Source organism: Thermobia domestica, chromosome 18 (genome assembly GCF_964235325.1).
Source record: "Thermobia domestica chromosome 18, izTheDome1.hap1.1, whole genome shotgun sequence".
In the NCBI taxonomy this organism is placed as follows: domain Eukaryota; kingdom Metazoa; phylum Arthropoda; class Insecta; order Zygentoma; family Lepismatidae; genus Thermobia; species Thermobia domestica.
The window spans coordinates 144,292,417-144,317,853 of NC_137471.1; the positions used below are offsets into that span (position 1 = coordinate 144,292,417).

At 35.6% G+C, this 25,437-nt stretch overlaps 1 protein-coding gene across 2 annotated transcripts in view; it reads right to left on the bottom strand.

Annotated features, from left to right (window-relative positions):
- LOC145676019 (uncharacterized) overlaps positions 1 to 25,437 on the bottom strand; it is a 74,648-nt gene that overhangs the window by 40,565 nt on the left and 8,646 nt on the right. For both annotated transcript variants that reach the window (XM_081746859.1, XM_081746860.1), the window contains one exon: positions 470 to 1,610. In XM_081746859.1, the coding sequence (XP_081602985.1) occupies positions 470 to 1,598 (1,129 nt within the window). In that variant the 5' untranslated portion in view covers positions 1,599 to 1,610. The remainder of the gene's footprint in view (positions 1 to 469; positions 1,611 to 25,437) is intronic.

Consider the following 25,437-nt stretch of genomic DNA (forward strand, 5'->3'; position numbering starts at 1 on the left):
TAATTTTGAGTATGGAGAAAAAAAAATGTAAATTGCCCATCTATTGCCTTAGGGGGATTTTTTTTTTAGAACGGTGGGGCACGGGTTACCTTATAGGAGGTTTATATATCAATTTTTGCCCTTATAATTTGAGGAGTTCGTGAGACACACTATTATTTATGTAAATTTTGATCGAACTCCCTTGTGGCTAAGCAGTTAGAGTACGCACTTTTGGTGTTGGAGACCTGGAATTGATTCCCGGAAGACGTTCATGTGGTTCAGATCCTACATTAAGCTGTAAGACCACGTGTCATGTAGCCTCGCTGCTGAAAAGGACACTAAGCTGGAAATTAAATCAAATTTTGAACCCTCTCTTTAATATGTGAACCTCAATTAAATTATACATAGCCTACGGTGTCCTCCCTAAAATTACCTATTTGCATAAAAAAATAAATATTCAGCTTTATATATAACATTATGCATAACTCACCTGAAGAAAGCAAAGACGTTAATTTGATGTCGGTGTTCGATATTGGAATTCCAAAAATTTTGAACTGATTACGTGTGAAATGAAATACGCGGGAAAAGGCACAAAACACTCCTTCTTCTTCGGTTACTTCCGTCAACTTAGCCTGATTTTGTTCCGGCGGACTCCGTTGTCGTTCTGTAGGTTCTTTACTACTTGTAAGAATTCCACCCGACACAATAGGTGAAGTGCTAAATTCTCCCTTTGCTATAAATGTATCCAAAAACTTCTCCACTTCTTGGTTTATTTCAGGACTCCATGTGCATATGATATGTAACTGGCGACATTTCCAATTTTCAGTTGGACCAAACCCGATAATCCAAGATTCGACCCAATCTCCCAATTCCAACTCTTTATTTCTATGCCCTGATTCACGCGAGTACACTGAACCTTTGCTGATTTGGAACGCAGAATCAAAAGTGGCAACATATACTTCGTAGGTCTTCTTTCTCACTGCATACACAACACTTGGCACACTGCGTACTGGCAAAATCCCGTGGTAACTGTTTCTAGAAACATTCGATATTACTTTCTGCGGTTGTTTTGCAAGGGTCAAACGTGTGTTGAAAAGCGTTAAATATTTTTCCTTACAAAATTCAGGATCCCAATACACCTCCAAAGGAACGAAATAATCTGTGGACATTCGAACAAATAATGCTCGTACGATTACAAAATCACTGCAGCTCAAAAGAATTGAGTCAGACAAGTTCTGAACTTTATACACCACAGACTCATTAAATGGCTCCAGTCTGATAACGATTACTTCCGGAGAAATACTAATCACATACCCGAGAATGTCTACAATCGGTTCTGGTAAATTCAATTTTGTCTCAGATTTACACCATAAATCTGTGATGTAGAACTTCTCATCGAATGGGTAATAATTCACTTCTGGCAGCTTCCATACGCTTATCAGAACTTCTGTTGGAGGTGAAAGGGTACGATCTAGGTGTTTATGACAAAGTTTAGGCTTGAAAATTGAACAGAATGTTTTACTTTCCCACTGAAATGATACAATTATGCCATCTACCTCCTTGCTCACAGCCACGGCTTCAAGGACTTCAATGTATCTAGGCAATGAAGTTGTACCCATGTCTCCAGACACCTAAGATAAAGAAAAGAAGATTTTAGCTCCATGAAAACTACAAATATACCTATGTTACTTAAGTACAGTGAGAGAAGTTAAAGAGAGTTTGGTTAACAGCCAAAATAGCATTTTAGTTTAATTTTCGGTTATTGTGTTCATTGTTCGTTCCAAAAGGAGTTCGTGACCCGAGCAGCAGGGCCTGCCTTAGAAGGTGGAAAGTTGAATTGGGAACAGTACTGAGTTCCCTCCTTTCTTTCAGCCATCTTGTGCAAAGGTCTACTGTATTATATATATATATATAATGAACTTTATTTCTCTAGAAAACAATTAAAATATACGTTTAAGAAGTTTATACGAGTTAATAGATCAGATAGATGTAAGCTACATTTTAATATAAATCTCCATAATAGAAGCGTGAAATGATTTATTAAAAATAAATTTTAAAAAAACGGTGAAATGATGAATGAAACTAAGTTTTGATCAGTTTCAACTTGGAAAAGATCACTTTGCTAGATGGTATGAGTGTATTTTTTTCCTTTTCTCTCACCTAATCTGGTGAACACTTTTTTCCTCCTCTATTTGTATACAGCTGCTATAATGTGCTTTCGCGGAAGGAGAGCCGTTACTGAGAGAATGAAATAACCGAGGGAAGCACAAACGATTCGTTACCAAAACCTCATTCTTGGTTGACTTCAACTACACGCCGTAGGAAATGTGTGATAGTCTTAATAAATACATACAAGGCATTCACAAAATCGAATAATTTTACAAACGTTATCGTAGAATATATATATGTAAATCAGGAGGGAAGGCGATAAGTTGCCCTATGCATTTGCGAATGCTTTTAAATTCAAGTACTGGGGATGATTGTGAAGACTCAAAATTGATTTGTGTCATATTGAATCAAATCTTATACATAATTGATACAAATTTATCATGGTAGAAGTATTTCAAATTGCTGGATACGTCTACCCAATATTATGAGGACTTAATACGCCACTCATTCTTGAATGATTTTAAGCAAACGCAGGAGGATGTAGGAAAGCCTTAAAGATATATATATATATATATATATATATATATAATTATATTAAAATTGAATTATTTTCTACGAAAGTTACCGTGGAATATTTTAAAGAAATCGACCGGTATCATTTCTTTATTCTTCACTAATATTAACTCCATAGTAGTAGGAGTGGCTTTATATCTAGCCGAGTCAGCAATTTTTTTTAAAGGTCAGGGGTCAATGATCTACGGGTATCTAGGACCATCTACTCTAAATTTTGGCAGAGATACTTAACTTTGGGGATCAAAGGTCAAGGCCCACTTCTGAAAGAAGGGTGTGTGCCCAGGGCCACGGCCCAAAGCTGGATAGAACTATGACCCCACCTTACGTTATCTCGTTTTCTTTCATGGGCATAAAATTACCAAAAATTATAAATTTCGTAGGTTTTCTAGGAGGACTATCTAATTTGGGGGTCAAAGATTAAGGTCAATTTTTGACAGGAGTGTCTGTGTCCAGGGACACAGTCCAGGGCTGTATACGACGATCTAGGGTACCTTGACACACCTTAGCATCATCTCATTCCCTTTCACAGGTAAAACGATAAAAAATATAAATTTTGGAAGTTTTTGACACAGAGTAAGGAGAGGTACAGTGTGTCCCACAAAAGATGAATATTTACATTAAAAGATCGGAACTCTAATCTAAAAAGTCAACGAGAATTTTGATAGACAGGGGTATGAGTGAGTACGGAGTTCAGTGTACACTAATAGACATTGGCCTCCGAACCTAATATTCCGTCAGGATTAACCACATAGCATCATCAATAACGACTGAAATGAGCGTGAGCGAATCGTTATCAGACTGCAGAGCAATTGTACATTTTATGATCCGATGAATCGCAATACTGCCTTCATCACATCGATGATCTAGTCAGAATACGTTCTCTTCCATGAAAACAGCTGCTCGAAACGTGTAGAGCAGAATGACAGCCCGATGGTGGCTCAATTACAATTTTTAAAAAATCATATGTTCATCCATGGACCCACTAATGCGTGTGGGGGCAACATTACGGCTTGTAGCTATCGGCAGCTCACTGCTGAGCACGTACATCCATTCATATCCACGATATCTTGAGCCAGGAATGGCATTTTACAGAGGACAACACACCTTTCCATAAGGAAAACCTTGTGCTACACTGGGTAGATCAGCAGAGTGGTGAATTTTAGTAACCGTAATGGCCACCAAATTAATCTGATCTGAACTCAGTTGAACATCTGTGAGATGTCATTGAAGTCAGATTCGAGCTCGCCTACCCCCTCCGCGGAATTTCTTTAAGTGACCTGAGTACACGGATGTGAAGTGTCATGTTTCTAACCACCTACCAAGATTTCATTGTTTCCATGCCAACCGCATTGGTTAGGGATGGGCACGAGTCGAGTTTCGAGCCGAGTCAAAAGTAGTTTTCTCGAGTCGAGTTACTGTTTTTGACATCGAGTTTCGAGTCGAGTCGAGTTTGATACATGGCTCGCTCGTTTAGCTCATTTTGAAATCATGGCCTGATTAAACTGGAAAGCGAAAGCCAAGAGAAATGTAAGCCGTAATGTGGAATACTTTTAGTGTTGCTCACGAGAGGGGACACTGCTTACATCTCATCTCGTCTCGATAACGAGACAACAATAGATTTTTTAAAAATAAAAAGACAGCCTCAAATGTCGTGAGCACATATATATGTATATACTGTAGCTTTTACCATCAAGGCTGAGACCTGCACGGTCGTATTTCTGAACCTAAGCAGAAGCCCAACCCGGGTAGTGATGCCAACGGGCTCGGCTCGATTCAACTGAGCAAACAGCTCGAGCCGGCTCGGTTGGGATGAGCCATCGACTCGGCTCAATTGAGTCGATGGCCTGACCCGGCTTGTTCGGGATGAGCCACCGAATCGGTTCGGTTCGGCTCAGGCGAGCCATCGGTTTTTGCCGTCTCGGTTAGGTGAGGTGTTGACTCGGCTCACTTCTCGGTTCGGCTCGATAGTAGATGAGCTGTAAGCCGAACCACTCGATCCGTTGACAACCCTGAACCCGGGCCGAGCACCGCGGTGATTCAGATAACTGCTAACTCCAGAACAGAAAAATAACAGGGTTGCCGGGTTATTCTAAGATGGATATAGGCCTATACATGATGTGTCTCATGTAACCCCTCTTTAATCAAATTGATGTCGGTATCAATTTATCTCCTGGTACACACTTTTATGCTATAGCCGTGTTGAAGAAGCTCTCACGTTATGAATACTGGTAATTAATTAATACGTAAAATTTACCATATTTTCCAATATTTTAAATATATATATATCGAATTACCCCCTCCAACCATAATTATCAACAATTAATCTCCTTGTCTTTATATTTGTAACTGTATAGCTGCGTTGAAATGGCTCTCATTATGAATGATTATTAAAAGGAATAATTTAAAATTGATCACTTTTCTGAATATCTTATCATGGGCTATATGAAGAAATTACTAATTTTTCAGTATTAACATATTGCTTTATTAGTCTGTTTTTCTGTCAGCATCAATCATTATAAGGAATTCTAGGGACAAAAGAAATCATACTTAACTTTAAATTATCTTCATAATACTCTTTAGTAATATTCCTATATTGTCTTTAGCTGTATAATTTTCCTATGGTATTTTTAAATTCCTAATATTTGGAATTTCTTGCGAGAAGAATAATCGTCATTTATTATTATTATTATTATTATTATTATTATTATTATTATTATTACCAATATTTGCAAAAAGCCTATTCCGTATAACAATGTTGTTATTTGTATAATATGGGCAGCTTGTGGAAAGATAATTGTATGCCACATTTTCTGACATTCGAGTAAGTATGAAAATAAAGTTCATCATTCCTATGCAATTCGATACAATGACACATACCAAACAAGTTTATCTTGTGGTTTAATACCAATCCAGTCCACCTAATAACTTAATTTTACCAGAAGTGACAATTATCATTATGTTCGCTAAATCCACCGGTAAAAATGAAATGAAATCTTCAAGTTAGGCTAAAGGAGACGGTGATGATGAGAGATGAGTGAAATGGAGAAAGTGGAAGGAAACGGGAGAACCCCAAGAAAACCCATGAGCAAGGTTTGTCCACCACAAAGTCCACACGGCGCGAGCTGGGATCGAACCAGGGACTCCAAGCACCGGAGGTGAACGCTCTACCACTGAGCTACCGCGCTCCCCACATATCATGGTAAATAAAGTGCTGACTTCGCTTCTTTATATTTCGTATGGCCGGAAATTCTTTTATCTTATTCATTGGAGGCAAACGTTCTTACAGATTTAGACTGGATTACAACTGAGCACGTGTGGTTTATTGTTCAACAGCCCTACAACTATGCAAGTAAACAAGTTACCACCAAACGGAATCTGTAATCAGAGGTCCCTACAGAGATTCAGACTTTTCTTTACTGAATAGTTTTAAGCTCTTTCCTTTTTTATAGTAGGTAATAAAAATAAGAGAACAATATTACTTTTCTGCGGCAGTGTGTCATTTATCTGAGCAAAGCTATGGTAGTCAAAATTTGCAGACACTCCTCAAATAACCGGAAGAATCCCACAGCTATTTACAAAGGCAATCGGGAAAACAAGTTCATTTATCTGCTTTCACGAAATACTTACATGTGTGACACTTTGCGTGCTGAAATTATTATTATTATTATTATTATTATTATTATTATTATTATATTATTAATAGCGAATATCTACAATATATTATAATTATTAATACTTTATCTTATTTCTGACAGCAGTGTTACATACATAATTTTGTCTTCTTCAATCACAAGCCACTGTTGTGCTTATCCGATTTAAATCTCTCCTCCGTATCGTTCTACCTATTTGCTCAGTAAAGTACTACTAGACTAATATTCATTCACAACAATTCTTTGATCAAATTTGTTTTGTATATACCCACATTCATGTCCAGTTCCATCTAAAGAAACTAGCGTAAAAACAATTTTGATCCCGAGTGTTATAGTAGTGTATGATTTAATTTCGGATATATGAAGTCCCATAAATATGCAAATTACATATGGGCCATTAAAATTAGTGCAATATGCATTGGGCCGCGGAGAACTTTGCATTTGAATCAATTTTACACGAATCTCGAGAAAACCCTTCGCGAATATAGCATAGATTGTGTCTTAGAGTTACTCATATACAGATCATGACAATAGTCTAGGAGACGAAGTTTGTATCTGTCTCGTATCGAAAAAGTATCGTGAAAGTGGTGGTCCCTTAGGAAGTGTATATGTACCTGGAAACGTATGACTAGGGCTGTGCGATATCCAGTTTTGAATATCGAACTTCGATATCGACCAAATATCGAAAGTCGATCGATATATCGAATATCGAAATATCGAAGGTTTGATAATATATCGGTCGATAATATCGAAGTATCGAAATATCGAAAAATATCGAAAAATATCGAAGTATCGAAAAAATATCGAAGTATCGAAATATCGAAGTGTCGAAATATTGAAAAATATCGAAGTATCGAAATATCGAAGTATCGAAAATATCGAAGTATCGAAATATCAAAGTATCGAAAAATATCGAAGTATCGAAAAATATCGAAGAAAAAAATGCTATGGATATTAGAAAGTAGGGCATGACAGGACTTGCTTCTAAGCTTTCCAGCCACTTTCAGGGCCAGTTCTAATAAAATGTCTCGATATCTCTTAACCGTCAGTTAAGGCAAACCGTCAGATGTGAGGTGAAAAATTTTCTTGTATATTTTTCCGGAAAATTTTCCGATTCATAAAAACATACTCCACGTATTCCTATATCGTTGTTTAGCCGTGATGTGAGGTGGAAAATTTTCTTCTATATTTTTCCGGAAAATGTTCCGTTCTTAACAAATATCAGTGATCAAGTAACAGTTCATCAGTATTCATAAAATTGATTGAAATCATGTATAAAAATGTTAAAAAGTGAAAGATCGTTTAAAGAATCTGAAAATTTTCATGCCTCACACAATTTTCAGTACTATGTAGGAACAAGTGAAATAATGTTTCATAAATCGAAATATTTTGTGTCTTGTATGCAAAAATTGAAGAATTTTTTATGAGTCGGAAAATTTTCGTCATTTTGAAGCAAAAAGTAAAACAACTTTTTGTGAATCGGAAAGTTTTATTGCTCTGTAGAAACAAATGTAAGGAATTTTCATGAATCGGAAAAGTTTTCATCACGATGTAGAAACAAGTGAAAACACTTTTCATAATCCGGACAGTTTTGGCTATTATGTATAGTGATGTTAGGTGGGAAATTTTCCACTATATTTAACTGCACATTGAGATATACGATTCCTGTAGAGGAAAATTAGACAGCAACAAATTATAATTTTCCAATTAGATTTCGGGAACCAGAAAATTTTCTAATATTTCAAGTTGGGAAGTAAAAATTTACGTAGTGTTTCTCTCTCTCTCTCTCTCTCTCTCTTTCTCTCTCTATTATATCTACTTATTTATAAATGTTGCAGAATGTAAATCTATAAAAGTGGTAAAGCTATGAGAAAACAGTCTTATGCGTATTAAACTGACGAAATCTAATATTGTAAGATCAAAGGTGGATTCTGAGGGAAGAACGCATTCAAGTTTTTGAAACATTCTTGAAATGAAAAATCATTAGATTTTCACTTCATGAAACTTTTAAAGACAATATTTATTACCAATAAATTTTATGGCTAAACAACGATATATGAATAAGTGGAGTATGTTTTTATGAATCGGAAAACATTCATGACTTTTAATAAATTGAAATTTTAAATAATAGAATGAGATATTTGTACTCTACGAAGTCATGTTCTCTGCACTTGGCATACACACATACACACACACACACAGAGAGAGAGAGAGAGAGAGGAGTTGAATTGAGTTGTTTTTGAGTTAACGTCCCTTTCAGCAGCGAGACCATATAAGACGGGACCAACTGATTAACGTGAACCGAACTACATGAGCTCCTGCTGGGAATCGAAGCCAGGTCTTCCATGCCAAAGGCGCGTATGCTTAGCAACGAAGGAGCTCGCAGATGAAAAGAGAGAGAGAAACACTGTGTAAAATTTTACTTCCCAACTTGAAATATTGGAAAATTTTCCGGTTCCCGAAATCTAATTGGAAAATTATAATTTGTTGCTGACTAACTTTCCTCTACAGAAATTCAATTTCGTAGCTGAATGTACAGTTAAATATAGTGGAAAATTTTCCACTTAACATCACTATACATAATATCCAAAATTGTCCGGCTTATGAAAAGTTTTTCCACTTGTTTCTACATCGTCATGAAAATTTTCCGACCTATGAAAATTTCTTTCACTTGTTTCTGCAGAGCAATAAAACTTTCCGATTCACAAAAAGTTGTTTTACTCTTTACTTCAAAATGACGAAAATTTTGCGACTCATAAAAAATTCTTCAATTTTCCATATAAGACAAAAATATTTCGATTCATGAAAAATTGTTTCACTTGTTCCTACATTGTACTGAAAATTATCTGAGCCATGAAAATTTTCAGATTCTTTAAACGAACTTCCACTTTTTTACATTTCTGTACATGAATTCAACCAATTTTATGATTACTGATGAATTGTTACTTGATTGCTGATATTTTTTAGAACGGAAAATTTTCCGGAAAAAATATAGCGGAAAATTTTCCACCTCACATTACTAATGGTATACTGATATGCAAGTCTATTTGTCTATATTACATCACTAATTTCTTTAAGCAGAACTGATTGAATTATTTGGTATATAGTAAATTGTAGCTATCATTTTTATAAATATTAAAATATTTGTTTTTTGAAGTTGTGAATACGTCATAACATATTTTGAATATGACAAATATGATAATTGTATGATGCTTTACAAAATAAAAATTGGTAATTTTTTATTACCTACTCTTAAAAAAGAATTGAAATATTGTCAGGCTTACAAAAACATGTTAGATTTCAGAAGAGTACTATGTAATTTTTAAAGATAGCACTGTAACATTTAAGTAAGACTTCGCTTATCCAGTCCGGTGGTATAACATTATTGTGTTTTTTTTTTTTTTTTTTTTGCCTTTTTAATGAGATTTCTGTAAGGAAGAGAAAGTTTATCAATTCCTATTTAGTGCAAGTTTTGAGCATTTACTTAAATTCTTATTACTATCACGATGGTCAGAATTATTTTTACGAAAATCTCATTTTCTCTTGTATATTCACTTCAATAAGTTTCCTGTTCACCAGTTATACTCAATTGTAAGAAACAAAGATTCGTAGTATGTATACTATAAAAGTTTGTGTGCAAGTTTAGTTGTAGTTCACGCAGTGGTGCCCCCCCCTTATGTCCATGACGCACCCCCCAATTGTCTATCCGTAGGTGTTCTTCCATGAAAAAATCTACTTTTTGATTAATTTTTACACCCCTTCAAACATATTCATATAGATTTTTATCCCCCCCAAATATTTCAATGACGCAGTTTGCGTCATAGCCCCCCTCTGTGGGCACCCCTGATTCACGTAATTTTTGCGTTTCCGACAACATAAGAGGAGTAGTATGTAGAAATTGTATAAATATATCTGGAATATTGTATAAATATATCTATTCTATCCAATTATACCAGAGTTTATAAACACAGCAGGTATTAATTATTCAGCTCTTTTCCTGTTACACAATGTCGTGTTTGAACGGCTCAGCGCCACAGATGACTGACTAACATCAAGGAAGTTTCGAGAAAACTAAGGATAAGGCTCGCAGATTATATGCGCCCTTATGGATCGCCACATTTTCTCGATTCTGGCATCATGTTGACTATATTGTTTAGGCTTTGATCATGTTTGGCACACAGAATATGTTACAGCCATTTCAGTATAGAACTCAAAATATGCCTTGATATCAGTTGTTGATCTGCGGCGCTCAGCCATCTATTTACGGGCAAACTGCACGCAACATTTTCTTATTTATTTTTTGTAATTAAAACATGTTTTCTAGTAATTATGGGGACCACCTCCATTATCAAAATATCGAATGGTATCGAAGTATCGAAATATCGAAATATAGAAAAATATCGAAATATTTAAGTATTGAAAAATATCGAAATATTTAAGTATTGAAAAATATCGAAATATCGAGGAATATCGAAGTATCGAAGAATATCGAAATATCGAAGTATCGAAAAATATCGAAATATCGGAAAATATCGAAGTATCGAAATATCGAAAAATATCGAAGTATCGAAATATCGAAAAATATCGAAATATCGAAAATATCGAAGTATCGATATATCGATTTCGATATTTACAAAATATCGAAATTTCGATATTTACAAAATATCGATCGATCGATCGATATATCGAAGTATCGCACATCCCTACGTATGACTTCATGCCCACCATCAGCCATCTTTTGCAGAATTAAGTGAACGAGAGATATTTATTTATTTATTACTAAGCTACCAGATACAATCTTAAGAGGCCATTTTACACTGGAGCACTCAACCATTTAACAATAATAACAACATTGGGAAAGGAAGTAGGAGGACGGCGGTCAGGGTCTGTATTTTGAGGTACCATCTCAACATTGACCTGGCGTAACTGAGGAAAATCCTGGAAAACCTGTCAGGATACTGAACTTTGGATTCTAGCATGGGACCTTCCGATTGCGAACCAAAAACGCTGTAATAATAATACATCTTTGAGTTTTACGTCCTACTCTTATGTCGGCTAGGCAAGAGGAGAGGGGGATGAAAAATGAATGAAATGTTGGAATGAAGAAAGTGGGAGGAAATGGGCGAGCCCCGAGGAAACCCATGCACACGGTATTCATCCATCACAAAGTTCATTTGGCGGAAGCAGGGATGGAACCCGGGACCCCACGCACCAGAGGTGAACGCTCTACCAATGACACGGCGGCCCTTATAATAATAATAATAATAATAATAATAATAATAATAATAATAATAATAATAATAATAATAAGTTGTAGTAGTAGTAGTATTAGTAGTGTCATTAATAATAATTTTATTGTGTAGGTATGATACTTGAAGAGAGTACTTGAACTACACACACGATTCGGCTCGACTCGACTCGAAACTCGAACCAAATTCGAGTCCGGTTGGAGGAAATTTTTCAAGCCAAGTTCTCGAGTCGAGTTCAAAGATGTCTGTTTCGAGTCGAGTCGAGTTTCAAAAAAAACTCGCTCGTGCCCATCCCTAGCATTGGTGCTGTTCTACTAGCTAAAGTTGGACATACCATATATTAGGTAGATTGAAATAATATTTGGCTGGTCAGGGTATATTTGAAGCATAATGTTGCAGATGGTTAAGTTCTTACATAATTCTGAGGATTAAGTTACCATGTCCATATTGACAAAATAGTTATCAAATTCTTTTCCAGAAGGTTCACCGGTTTCAAAAGTGTTAGCAGGATCCATAAGTTTTGGTGAGTTTATATATATTAATTGTAAATATCTTATGTGTTAATTTATTTTAAATCGTGCCGTTTCTGCAAGGAAAGTTTGACATATGTTAATAATATGTGTAATTTCTTACATATGAGCAAACAGCGACAGACTAGATGGAACATCTAAAGTAAAAAATTTGTGCTGTAGTACGTGGAGAGGTCCTTTCGACATTTCTGCGGGGAGGTCCATGCTTTTTAGTTACGATGCTCTGTCTTAGGTATATTACAGTTCTTGGAGACGATGGCAGGACTTGTCATGCTAGAGAGAGGACACTAACGGGTTTTATGTATATATTTAAGGCACACTTAGTAAGTAAAGCGAGAGATGAGTAAATGGTGGAATTATTCACTGGCGTGAGCTTTTGTTAATGCTTTTTTGTAAAGGAATGTTTATGAAATTTGTGGGTAATAGTAGGAGCAACTAGAGGAAACTTGGAAGTATCGGTTTCCGATTCTGAGGATCAATTACGCTTCTCGCAGAAATAATTCAGTTTTATATGATTGATTCACAGATGGTTCCACTTCCCCTCTGTTAGTCATAGACACATACAGTGTCATATCATCATATCATGCTGTTAGTAATCATTCAATTGATTGTGACCTGACTGCCAACCTAAATATAATGGAGAGAATTGTAGGAAAGTTGTTATTCAGGATTCTTCCTCTAATATTCAATGAAACTAACGAAATGATCACAAATTAGTTACATGTACCAGTATCTTCTTCTCCTTTGGTTACAGCTCGCAATGCTCCTTCGGAAGTTAAAGATAACAATGATAATTCACATTTAAAGGCTAAGTAGTAGTCATCAAAAGAAACCTGGAAGACTTATGAAGAAGTTAGGTTTGATATGCAAGTTTTAACTTCTCGAGTAGAAAAAATGAAAACTAGATGAGACAGGAAGTATGTGCTGAATCACAAACTTGGACAACCGCATTGATGAGGTCAGTTCAGTACAAGTAAACCATGAAACTCAAATTCAAAATTTAGAAACTGATATTAATAAAAATAGTACAGCTATAGATTTTCATGAAATTAATCTACAGAGTACATCAAGATCATTGCAAGAATAAAGCAGTCCTATGCATTCTTTGGGAAACTACTGAGTCTTTCTTAGTTCTTTTGGATAGTCGTAATCACTAGCTTGATAAAGGAGTTGAGTTGATTTTAGTTTAGCGTCCCTTTCAGCAGCGAGGCTATATGAGACGTGGACCTACTGCATAACGTGGAATCCGAACAACATGAGCTCCCGCCGGGAATCGAATCCGGGTCTCCCACGCCAAAGGCGCGTACGCTAACCGCTTAGCGACGGAGGAGCTCAGCTTGATAAATGAGTCAGTGTCTTGCAATAGAGGTTTGACTTCCTTATGACAATAGTACCGAAGTTGTCACTAATCGATTACGTTGTTGTATTCAATCTGTTACGCGTTGAAGTTCCAGCAGTGCTAATGAAACGACTGAGAAGGAAATTCCCTTTAAGCAAACACTTAGTTTAAACGCTGATAAATAAAAAATCGTATAAATAACATGAATTACTCTAAAAGTAACGCTCTCCTTAGTATGAGTTTGCCCAATATAGTTACTTATTCTTGTGACAAAAGCTACAACGGTATTTTTATCCGGTCCCTATCTAAACATAAATCCTTTTATTACCTATTCTATGGGAATGATTTACACGCATAACGTATCTTTGATTTATTGCTCTAGTGGTCTTAGTTACCAAATGACGTTCAATGTTGGAAATATACAGGGTGTTTAAAAATAACACATTTTGAGAAGTGGAAGATAAGAAAATGTATAGACCAACCTGGGCGCACAAATGCTTACTTTCGGAGTTACAGGCTGCCGAAAATAGGAAAAAAATAACTTTAAATTCCATAGCTCCTATACTATGAGACCCACTGTGGTCACATGAAGACTTCAATTAGGAACTAGTATGTGCCCTGTCCATATATCTATATTCAGAATCCTGCGGTATTTTATATAGTTAGTGAGAACTTCAAATTATATGCCTGTAGCCAAACTCCCTCTATAACATAGTTACGCGGATGCCTTAGGATCCTTAAATATGAATTTTTGGATAGAGCACGTAATAGTTCTTAAGTAAGTGTTGACCCGACTATGGTAGGTCCCATGCGTTTGGAAATATGGACCTTAAAAATTCATTTTTTTGCAGCCTACAACTCCGAATGGAAACATTTTTGCACCCAGGTTGGTCTATAATTTTTGCCTTATCTTGGTATTTGAAATCATCTTCTTAACGTTGTCGGTGTTGTTTTGAAACACCCTGTAAACTATTTTTGTCATTGTTGGTGCTCCTGTCACTACTAATATTGTTCGTCAATTAGATCATTGCATTTCTGGAATGCCAATGTCCTCGATATCCACCAGTGTTCTTTATACAGCATTTACAGTAATACCTCCTTTGAGATCTATTGGAAATGCTGTTCGTACATCAATATCTTTTCCTGATATTCATATGGGTAAAACTTTGACTTCAGTATCGTTCATGAGTGATCACAATATCAATTTTCCATTTAATTACGTTCTAAGCCTAATACTAATATACGATGAACGTTTCAAATGCAAGATTCTTAAAGATTTCCCCATGTTTTCTTGAGGTCGCCTTGGCGCAGCCCATTTCTTTCTACAAAGTTTCCAATGTTGTGGCGATATGTTGCACCTAACTGACGATGAGAAGCGTAAGGTTATCCAAAGTTGTTTGTTAGGTAAAGCAAGAGCTTGGATGTAATTTTTATCGTCGGAACAAAAACGCAAAATGAATTCATTGACGCCTTTAAGAAACAATGCTGCTCTACAAAATAGAACGATACCAGAAGTATAATCAATCTTTGATAAAAAAATATTTTTCTGTCTTAAAGTTTACGTGGTTTTTGAGACCTACTATAACGTAAAGAACAAGCCCAGCTCTTCTGAATTATTTGAATTAGTTGCTGAAAATTTAACACAATAGGATACTTGTTTCCTCTATATGGGCCTAATCGCAAATGACTAAGACCTGGTGAAAAAATCTCATTGTTAACGAATGGATTAGCAGCACCTTCCGAATTTTGAAAAAGGAACTGTAGAAGCGTAGATTTGCAAGGCAAGCTAAAGGTGCGAAAAGAAAGCAGTGAAAACGTGGATAGTATTTCAACAGAGTAAAAATTTACTTTTAACAATTCTAATAGAAGTAATAATATTTAATATAATAATTATCGAGTAACTATATTACCTGTATACTATTTTTGTCATTGTTGGTGCTCCTGTCACTACTAATGTTGTTCGTCAATTAGATCATTGCGTTTCTGGAATGCCAATGTCCTCGATATCCACCAGTGTTCTTTATACAGCATTTACAGTAATACCTCCTTCGAGATCTATTGGAAATGCTGTTCGTACATCAATATCTTTTCCTGATATTCATATGGGTAAAACTTTGACTTCAGTATCGTTCATGAGTGATCACAATATCAATTTTCCATTTAATTACGTTCTAAGCCTAATACTAATATACGATGAACGTTTCAAATGCAAGATTCTTAAAGATTTCCCCATGTTTTCTTGAGGTCGCCTTGGCGCAGCCCATTTCTTTCTACAAAGTTTCCAATGTTGTGGCGATATGTTGCACCTAACTGACGATGAGAAGCGTAAGGTTATCCAAAGTTGTTTGTTAGGTAAAGCAAGAGCTTGGATGTAATTTTTATCGTCGGAACAAAAACGCAAAATGAATTCATTGACGCCTTTAAGAAACAATGCTGCTCTACAAAATAGAACGATACCAGAAGTACAATCAATCTTTGATAAAAAATATTTTTCTGTCTTAAAGTTTACGTGGTTTTTGAGACCTATTATAACGTAAAGAACAAGCCCAGCTCTTCTGAATTATTTGAATTAGTTGCTGAAAATTTAACACAATAGGATACTTGTTTCCTCTATATGGGCCTAATCGCAAATGACTAAGACCTGGTGAAAAAATCTCATTGTTAACGAATGGATTAGCAGTGTTAACGAATGGATTAGCAGCACCTTCCGAATTTTGAAAAAGGAACTGTAGAAGCGTAGATTTGCAAGGCAAGCTAAAGGTGCGAAAAGAAAGCAGTGAAAACGTGAATAGTATTTCAACAGAGTAAAAATTTACTTTTAACAATTCTAATAGAAGTAATAATATTTAATATAATAATTATCGAGTAACTACAATAGAAATTGTAATTAGTGAAATAAGCCAGCCGTAGCTGTTGGTGACTGTTTCAAAACTAGAATAATTTTTAAATATTTCTTGTGCACAACTATGTAACTGATATTAGAATGAGTATATGTGTGTTGATCTAGAACCCAGTGTAATCGAAGAAATATAAAGTTAAATTTCTTCTCAACACACTTTAGATCACGTCACTAAAGAAAAAGCTTCTATTTATTCTTAAAATATCCCTTCCTATTTTTGAAAATCCCCACAGGATGTAGGTGTGCGGTTGTAAAAGTTTCAGCTTTCAGATGAAGTGGGTTGTTGGGCCTTAGTCTATTTCACATGCAATCCAACCTGAAATCGCAAACCGTCGGAATTGGATACGTTTAAGAATTGTTAAAGAACAACCATCATAATTCATTGGGTTCGGTAAGTTTGTGGTTGGGTAAGGTCCGTGTTAGACCTAAGTGCTTTAAATCAAACAAGTGATTTCTTCTAAGATTTAGACAGAAAGTACTTTAGACATTTTAAGAGTAGCAAAAGCTAGCCGTTTCAACCCAATTGATTTTTCTGCTGGGTATTATGCTATTGGCCTAAATCCTTCTCCGTACTATTGTACTAGCTTTCTAACAGTGGCGCCTGTATGTCATTCCTTTGCTTTTGATGGGTTTAAAAATTCACCTGCTATTTTTCCAAAATGTGATGTATTTCTATTTTAGCAAAACAATTAGGGTGATCGCTTTGTATTATTGTACAATTTATTTGGAAATAACGTGTGAAATTTTCACTGAAGCTTTTTTTCCTTAACTTCCGTAAGTGTCAATTTGTAGAAAATGAAATGTACTTTCTTGGACATCATTGGTTCCCAAATTAAAGTGGACCTTAGATATAATTAAATTTACTGTTTCTCTGTTCCTAGTACAAGGAAAACCCTGAGAGCGTTTTTAAGTTTGGCTAATTGGAGAAAGTTATAGGTAATTTTCCCTCTTTGTCAGCCCCTTTATACGACTTACTGAAAACCAATCGTAAGTTTCATAACATTTACTTTAATTGACAATTTCTATAACGTTCATGAGATATCCAATCAACCTCCAGTCTCAGAGAAGAATGATTTCTCATTGTCTTTGTACATCTTTTCGGATTCTAGTGTCGGGTATGTGTTGGGTTGAAGAACCCCAGGCAATTGCATATGCAAATCGAAGGATAAAATCTCATCAAATGTCGCTCAATCTAATCAACATTTTAACTCAAAGATTTGTCAATCTTGTTTAAGAATAATTCGGCAGTTTAAAAGGAGAATCTACTGAACTTCATTTTCTTGCTCTTTCCCTCAAGAGAAGCGAGCTCTTAAACAGATACACTGTAATTTTAAAGGAAGCAATTTATCATTACTTCTGTATTTAAAACATTCCAACGACTATATATTTCTACATTATATTATTTTCGTAGTAAGATTGTATGTAGTAAGATACGTATACATAAAAATTACATGCATACTTTTGAAGATTTAGTGAACATGTCCTTCTATTTATCTTATTCAAATTAACATTCTATTTGTGTTAATACTCTCTCTATATCTATCTATCTATCTATCTATCTATCTATTTATATATATATATATATATATATATATATATATATATATATATATATATATATATATATATATATATATATATAGGATGGCCCATTTTAATCTCTCCAGAGTAAAACGGTTGAACATAAACGAACCAAACAAAAATAGGAAAGCCATGGAGCAAATAGAATGGTGTTGTCGCGATACCACCCAGGGCCGCCCTTTAAAGGAGCCGAGGGCCCAACTTTAGAATTTTAAATAGAAACATGGCGCGAGTAATACCTTGTTTGATAGATTTTTAAAACCTAAAAAGCGTTGCGGCAAAAGATTGTTCATATGGGTCACCATTTTCAAAATGACAAGACATGGTACCTGTATCAGATAAACCGTCCAATACCACTAATATGAAAACGGTCGAAGATAACAAAGGATGAACAGAATAAAGCTCTTGTAGAAAATCACAGAGGGTATTTACCATTTCATGGCTCGAAAATGTTGCAACAGATATGATGATGATTAGAGTAAAAGTGCCATAATGCAGAGAAAATCTAATTTCTAGAAAATCATAGTTTTAACGTCCTCCATAAGTTGTTGAAGCGGGTCGGGAAGGAACGGTGAAATTGTAAATTAGAAACTTAGTCTTTGCAAATTGTATCTACACAACAAAATTATCTGAAATGTGCTTTTATAAGAGACAGATGTTTTAATGGAAAAAAGTATGTAAATTTCTTCTTAAATGGTACCTTCCGTTTCGATTGCAGACAATGATTTGTTCAAAAATGAATTATCTAAAATGTGAAACCAATTTGTCGAACAAAGCAATTTTAGAATAATGTGTACAAACGTTGATTTTGCTTTAAAGTCGTCTGCACAATATTGGTTCATTATACTACTAATCACTTGTACACCCAAGTGTTTCAGAAAAAACACACATATTGCAAGTGAAAGTGGGATTCTCATTTGAGAATTTACCATTCATTCCCACTTCACCCACTTACGCAGGGAGATCGGAAAGATAATTTTCTAACAATTATATTTCCCATTTAGCATTATGTCACTTATACTTTAATCTTTTTCTCCGTTGGATTATTCTCGAGGTGTGGAATGATAAATACAAACTGTGATTTCCTATACGAGTTTTATCATATTCATTTATCTCCAACCGTTATCATGTTAGTGGTACTGGACGTTTTGTATGATACAGGCACCATGTCTTGATGGCCATTATGAAAACGGTGACCCATATGAACAATTTTTTTTGCCACAACGCTGTTTAGTGTATGAAGATCTATCGAACGAGGTATTTCTTGACCGATATTTTCGTTTAAAATTTATAAGTTGGGTCTGGCCCCTCATGAAAAAGGGCTCTGGGGGCACCGCGACGACAACATTAGTTTTTCCTCATGGCCTTCCTATTTGAGTTTTTTGTTTGGTTCATTTGTGTTCACCCGTTTTCATATTAGTGTTACTCGACGTTTTCTGATACGGTAACATATCTTGGAGGCCATTTTGAATACGGCGACCGATATGAAAAATCTTTTGCCACATCACGTTGGTTTTTAAAGGTCTATCGAACGTGGCAATACTCATTCCATTTAAAAGTTTAAAGTTGGGCACCAAGCTTCCTCGAAGAGCGGCCCTGGGTGGCACCGCGATATCACCATTCGATTTGCTCTATGTTATTTCCTATTTGAGCTTTTGTTTGATTCATTTACGCTCAACCGTTTTCGAGATACTTCCGTGGAAAGATTAAAATGGGCCGCCCTATATATACATATATATATGAAGTGACTGGTAACTCGATGCATTCCTTGCAAGGGAATACTCTACAAATAATTTTGAACATTTTCATCTATATGAACCGGAGTTCACATATCAATAGTTTGAGTAATTTGCACGTGTGATTTCCTTGAAATTTGCAGCTAACGAGAGATGCACGAGAAAGTTTTAATCTGAACCGTTTCCGCATACCGCAGAATGATGAAGTGTTACATGTGTAATTCTGCATACCTCTGTAGGTCATGTGGTAATGTATAGCTCGTAACTGCACCGTTATTGTGTTATGGATTCGAACGTGAAATAAGGTGTTGGTGCAAAATCCATTACCGCACCTCAGAAGTCAGCTTGGCAACAAAGCAGAAGTACTTGCACCGAGAATATGACTGCACAGTTGGGAGGAGGTAGTATGAATGTGCTGTGCGGTCAAGAGAAGACGCGAACTATGACAGATTCTATACACAGGGTAATGCACGTCTAGCCAAGATTCGTCACGCTCTGGGATTTCACAGAATCCCGCAACGCACACAGCAGCGAGACATAGTATATATTTGTATTAGTGGTACCCTTTGCCTGAAAAGGAAGTAATAATACCCCATTATGAGCCCAGGAAATAAAATGTGATCATCACTTTGGTCGCTCAGAGTTGAACACGGACTTTCTTTGTTGGTGGTACGTCGGCACGCTGTCATTGGTTTCACTGGTTTTCTTTACTCCCACCAGACGAAGGCTGGGATTGTACCTTCTAGAAGGCTAGGCACAGTGCCTTCCCTAATACTAGACTCACCTAAAAGATCAATGTGACCCTGGAAAATGAAATCTTTAAATTTTAGTCCCACGTTTATGCCGGCTAGGCTAAAGGAGACGGTGATGATGAGAAATGAAAATGGTGGAATGAAGAAAGTGGGAGGAAACGGAAAACCCCCGAGCACGGTGTTTGTCCAACACAAAGTCCACACGGTGCGAGCTGGGATTCTCCCAGGGATCCCATGCGATGACCCTGGAATGCGAGGTCCGAATCCTTCCTTGAATCATTCACTTGCATAAATACATGCATAAAAATCTAGTGAAGCTAATGATAGCTTGAAGGCGTACCATCACAAAAGGAAGTTCGTGTTCAACTCTTGAGCGACCAAAGTAATGATAACGTTTCTGGGGAGATCAGTATGAGGTATTACTACTTGTTTTCTAGGCAAAGGGTACCACAATTACCAGGATATACTATGAATCACTGCTGCGTGCGTTGCGGGATTCTGTGAAATCTGAGCGTGGCATGCTGACAAATGGTGTCCGCCTCCTAGAAAAGAACGCACCCGTTCACTTTTCGAATCTTGGCCAGACTGATGCATTCCCTGTGTATGGAATCTGTCATAGTTCCCGTTTTCTCTTGGCCGTACACCACCCCTTCCCAGCCATGCAGTCATGTACTAGGGGCAGGTACTTCTGTCTTGTTGCCACGCTGCTTTCTGACGTGCAGTAATAGATTTTGGACCAATACACTTTACTTCACGTTCGGGCCTATAACACAGCAATGGTGTAGAATTACGAGTTGTACATTAAAACATGACCTACAGAGGTATGCAGGATTACACATGGAATATTTAATTGGTCTAAGATATGTGGAAGTGGGTCAGGGTAAAACTTTTTCGTGCTTCTCTTGTTAGTCACCAAATTTCAAAGAAATCACACATGTGCAAATTACTCAGAAACTATTGATATGCGACCCCCGGTTCATATAGGTGAAAATGTTTCCAAGTACTTGTAGAACATCCCCTTGAAACGAATGCATCGAATTACCAGTCACCCTGTATATAATCGTTCTTCTATAAGCTTTCTTGACTGATATTCCTACGATATGATCTTTCATTTTCTTTAAAGAAATAGGTGGTGTTGCAGTCGACTTAGTCTTCTCGGTTCGCAGATATTACAAATCTAAATATCAGATAAAAATTCGGAATTATACTTTTCTTAAAGCAATAAATTCTATATAAATTTCCCTTCTTGTTCCATACTATGGATCTCATGTTTGTTTCTTCTAAGGCAATACAGAAGAAGTATATTTTCATTGAATTATTATAATGCGTTTCTAAATGTTTAGGCCATGGCACAGAGAATGTCCATGTAGTCAGTCGCCTGTATAAGGGTATTCAAAAATATATGCCTTTCGTTTATTTTCCCAGGGGAGAGGATATACTGTAGTGACTTAAATTTCCTTATAGCTTTCATCGTGCTTACATTCACCCTTCCTTTTTGTTCTCTTAAATCTACTGCCTATCATTTATTACTTTTTGGTAGTAGAACGAAAGTGATCTTCGTAACTTTTCGCCGCCAGTAAAATATACCTCTTTCAGCAGTGAAGTAAGAGAGAGAGTGTAAGGACAAAACTTTAAAGGTAAGACGTTAATCAGTATATTTTATAAATCATCCTATCATTTTCTCTTATATTTAAAAGAAATCTAAATAGGTCATTGTGGAGTGCAATTAATGAGAAATTTTTGGTCTTAAAACCATTCTTTGCTGAATGGTTAAATTAATTACGGTACTACTACTCAACGGAAGTACAGGACTTCGGCGAGCACGAAAGCTTGTAGCGAAGAGAATGTTGGGCAGTTAACAGCTCTAATGCTGCACGGAACAATATTGCGACGTTTCACAATACAATTATAGTAGTCTTCAGTGTGACAACGAACAGGTAACTCCGATAAATACATTTATGACGTCATGAAAAATACAGTTCTTAATAATACTCCTACTGAGATAAAATTTGCACTGAATTAACCAGTTCCAAGCACTCTTTAAACTGTGTGGCATATATTTCGATATTAAAGTAGTCCTTTTTCAGAAATTATACTGGAGTACTCAGTTAACCCATAAAGATACCGTCATACTTATTTGCGGAAAGCCCGTTATACGGTTGATTAAAGTACATATATTACTTCTCTAATATTTCCTCTCCTTACGGCAAAGATCAAATAGTTCATATTAGTTCATATCTATAAAGGCGTTTGACGTAATTCAATACAGTTCTAATATCTCGCTTATTATGTTAGATATCGACATAGAGTTTTCACTTTTTAACAAAGTTCGGTGCACTTATTATGGTGCTTGAATGAAATCTAATGTTGAACGTGTCCTTCGACGGAAATTATATTGTACTCACTTATGCCATAGCGATTCCCTATAATCAACTAAAAAGTTCCCATCAGACTCAAATAAGGTACATATGGTTGCATCATGCTTTGTGGAATTTTTCCTCCTTATAGACTAAAACCAAAATTAGATATTGACATGAAATTTTCACAGTACTACCAAGCTCCATGTACTCTTTAAACTGCGTGGCTGAACTTTCGATACTGAAGTACGGAAGTTCGCTGTAGAAATCACTTAATTGGGAACGCCTATTAGTTTATTTTATTACATAAATGAATTATTTTACTTCTTTTTCTAATAGCAAAGAGAAAGTAAGCACATTCATAAGTCTCTATATTTATGGCGTTATCAAAAATATAATTCCTTACATCTCCGTTGACAAATATTGACTTGAAATTTGCATTCTTTTATAACACTCCATGCACTCTTTAAACTGCCTTGAAGAACTATCCATACTTGCCTTTCTGTAGAAGTTACAATGGGTACTCACTTAATCTATAGAGATTTTATCATACTTAACAGCACACCACCGATTAGACTATCTATTAAAGTACATATATTAGTTTTTTTTTAATTTTTACTCCTTAAAGCAAAGAACGAAATATCCAAATCGAAGAATGCCTCTATATTTATTACGTCATCAAATATATAATTTCTAATATCTGCTGCTTATTAGATATTGACATGCAATTTTCAATATCTTACACGGCTCTATGCACTCTTCAGACCATGTCTTCCTATAGACATACTAGTAAGGTATTCTTTTAATCCATCGGAATAGAATCGTATTCAAATTTTTGTTGGGAATCAGTAATTGTTTCTGAAATTTTAACATCTAATACACCTTTATTTCACGGTATGCCTCTAACGTTGGGCGACCAACTAAAAGATTTTAGTAATCACATATCTGTAACAAACTTCAAAACCACGTGGAGTTACATCCCTTGAAATTACAAAACTCAATGCAGACGCCTAATTATTTTCCATTGGAATTCCTTCTGGAGTCCTTATTAACTCTCAATAAAACGTTTCGGAAATTATATAATTGAATACACAAACTGTAGATCTACTGTGATTTGATATTTTGATAGACATTGAACGTATCGAGTTATTGTTTTCATTGGATACAAGCGAGTAAATTCTTCAAAACTACGTTAAGCTATGTTTTGGAAATATGTATAAATGGGAGTTCTACGATCCGTATTTTATGCCGAAACCCCATAGGGTTATACATTTGTCTTGAACTTAAACTGCACTTAGGAGTTGTTGCTAGGTCTCAGTAATTTTCTTAATATTGAACAGTCTACTATGCATACTCCACATTATTATGGTGTTGATATTATTTCATGGTTTCTCTGTCACCATTTAGATATTTCGACTTGCAGCTTTCGGTAAACACATATCTGTAACTTTCTTCAAGGCCCTGTAATGTTATATTTTCCAAATATTTGAAAACTGAAGTTTCACAAACTTCATGGTACCCCGAAGCCCCATAGAGATGAACATTTGGTTTGGATTATAAGTGTTCTTGGACCATTCCACGCGAAAGTGAACCTGTACCCAAATTTTCACAAATTGTTAAAACCAATGCGTTTTTCAATGTATATAAACGAAACAAAACCAAATTTACTCTCCCGGAAAGAAAATAATTTTTTATACTCAGAATTCATGCAAAATTTTAAGTATAAATTGTAAATTTGTAATATCAGCTGAGAGGAATTTATTTATTCTTGTTATAGACAACACTTTATGGTACATTGTGCATATTTGGCTGTAGTAACTTCGTGCCGTTCAAAGTGCTATTTTCTACAATCTGAAGTTAAAAGATTGTGTACAGGGTAAATATTGTTTATAATATCATTGAAGACATACACGTCAACTAGAGTGTCATGCTCGTGAAGGAAAACTACCAAATTGTTATTGTACTGAATTACTAAATTTGGGAATGTGGTTCGTATGTAGTTCGTATTAGAAATTTGCACGTACATTTCCCATCTACAAAAGTTTGGACTGAAGCTACTAATAATATTTCGATTCATTTCAACTTGAAAACATGTCTTGCCCGTGTTAGTGGAAACACCATGGGGTGGAGAGGGAAGTTAGTGTAGACTGGTTTTTCTTAATAGAAAATGAATTGCCATGTACTAACGTTTTCTAAGCATGAGCATTACCTACTTAAATGAAGGTCAATCCATTACTACCAGTATGATGATTTAACGAAAAATAGGTGTTATATAAATGTTAACATTTGCATCATTTTTTTATTAGTTACCTAAACAATTTAATTAATACAAGGATCCAGTTTGGCCAAACTGATTGAAGGGAATAGGATGTTAAAGGGTCTATTCTATAACATACTATTCTATTTAGGAGGAAGATAATACTATTCATAGTTTCTGTTTAAAGTATGTATTTATGGTATTCGATTCCAAATCAGTTCGTTGCTATAAGTGCTTACAGTGAAGAGTATTGAGTTATGAACACACGGAAGAGATTCTTGATTCTTTTAACAATATTTTGTAGTAGTTCAAAGCGTTATGAGCTTTAGAATTTACATCAGTTAACTAATAAATTGTACTTAGCATGAGTCTCTTACACACTGTATCATACCAAGTTACTGCATATTTAAACCTATTTGTCAAGTA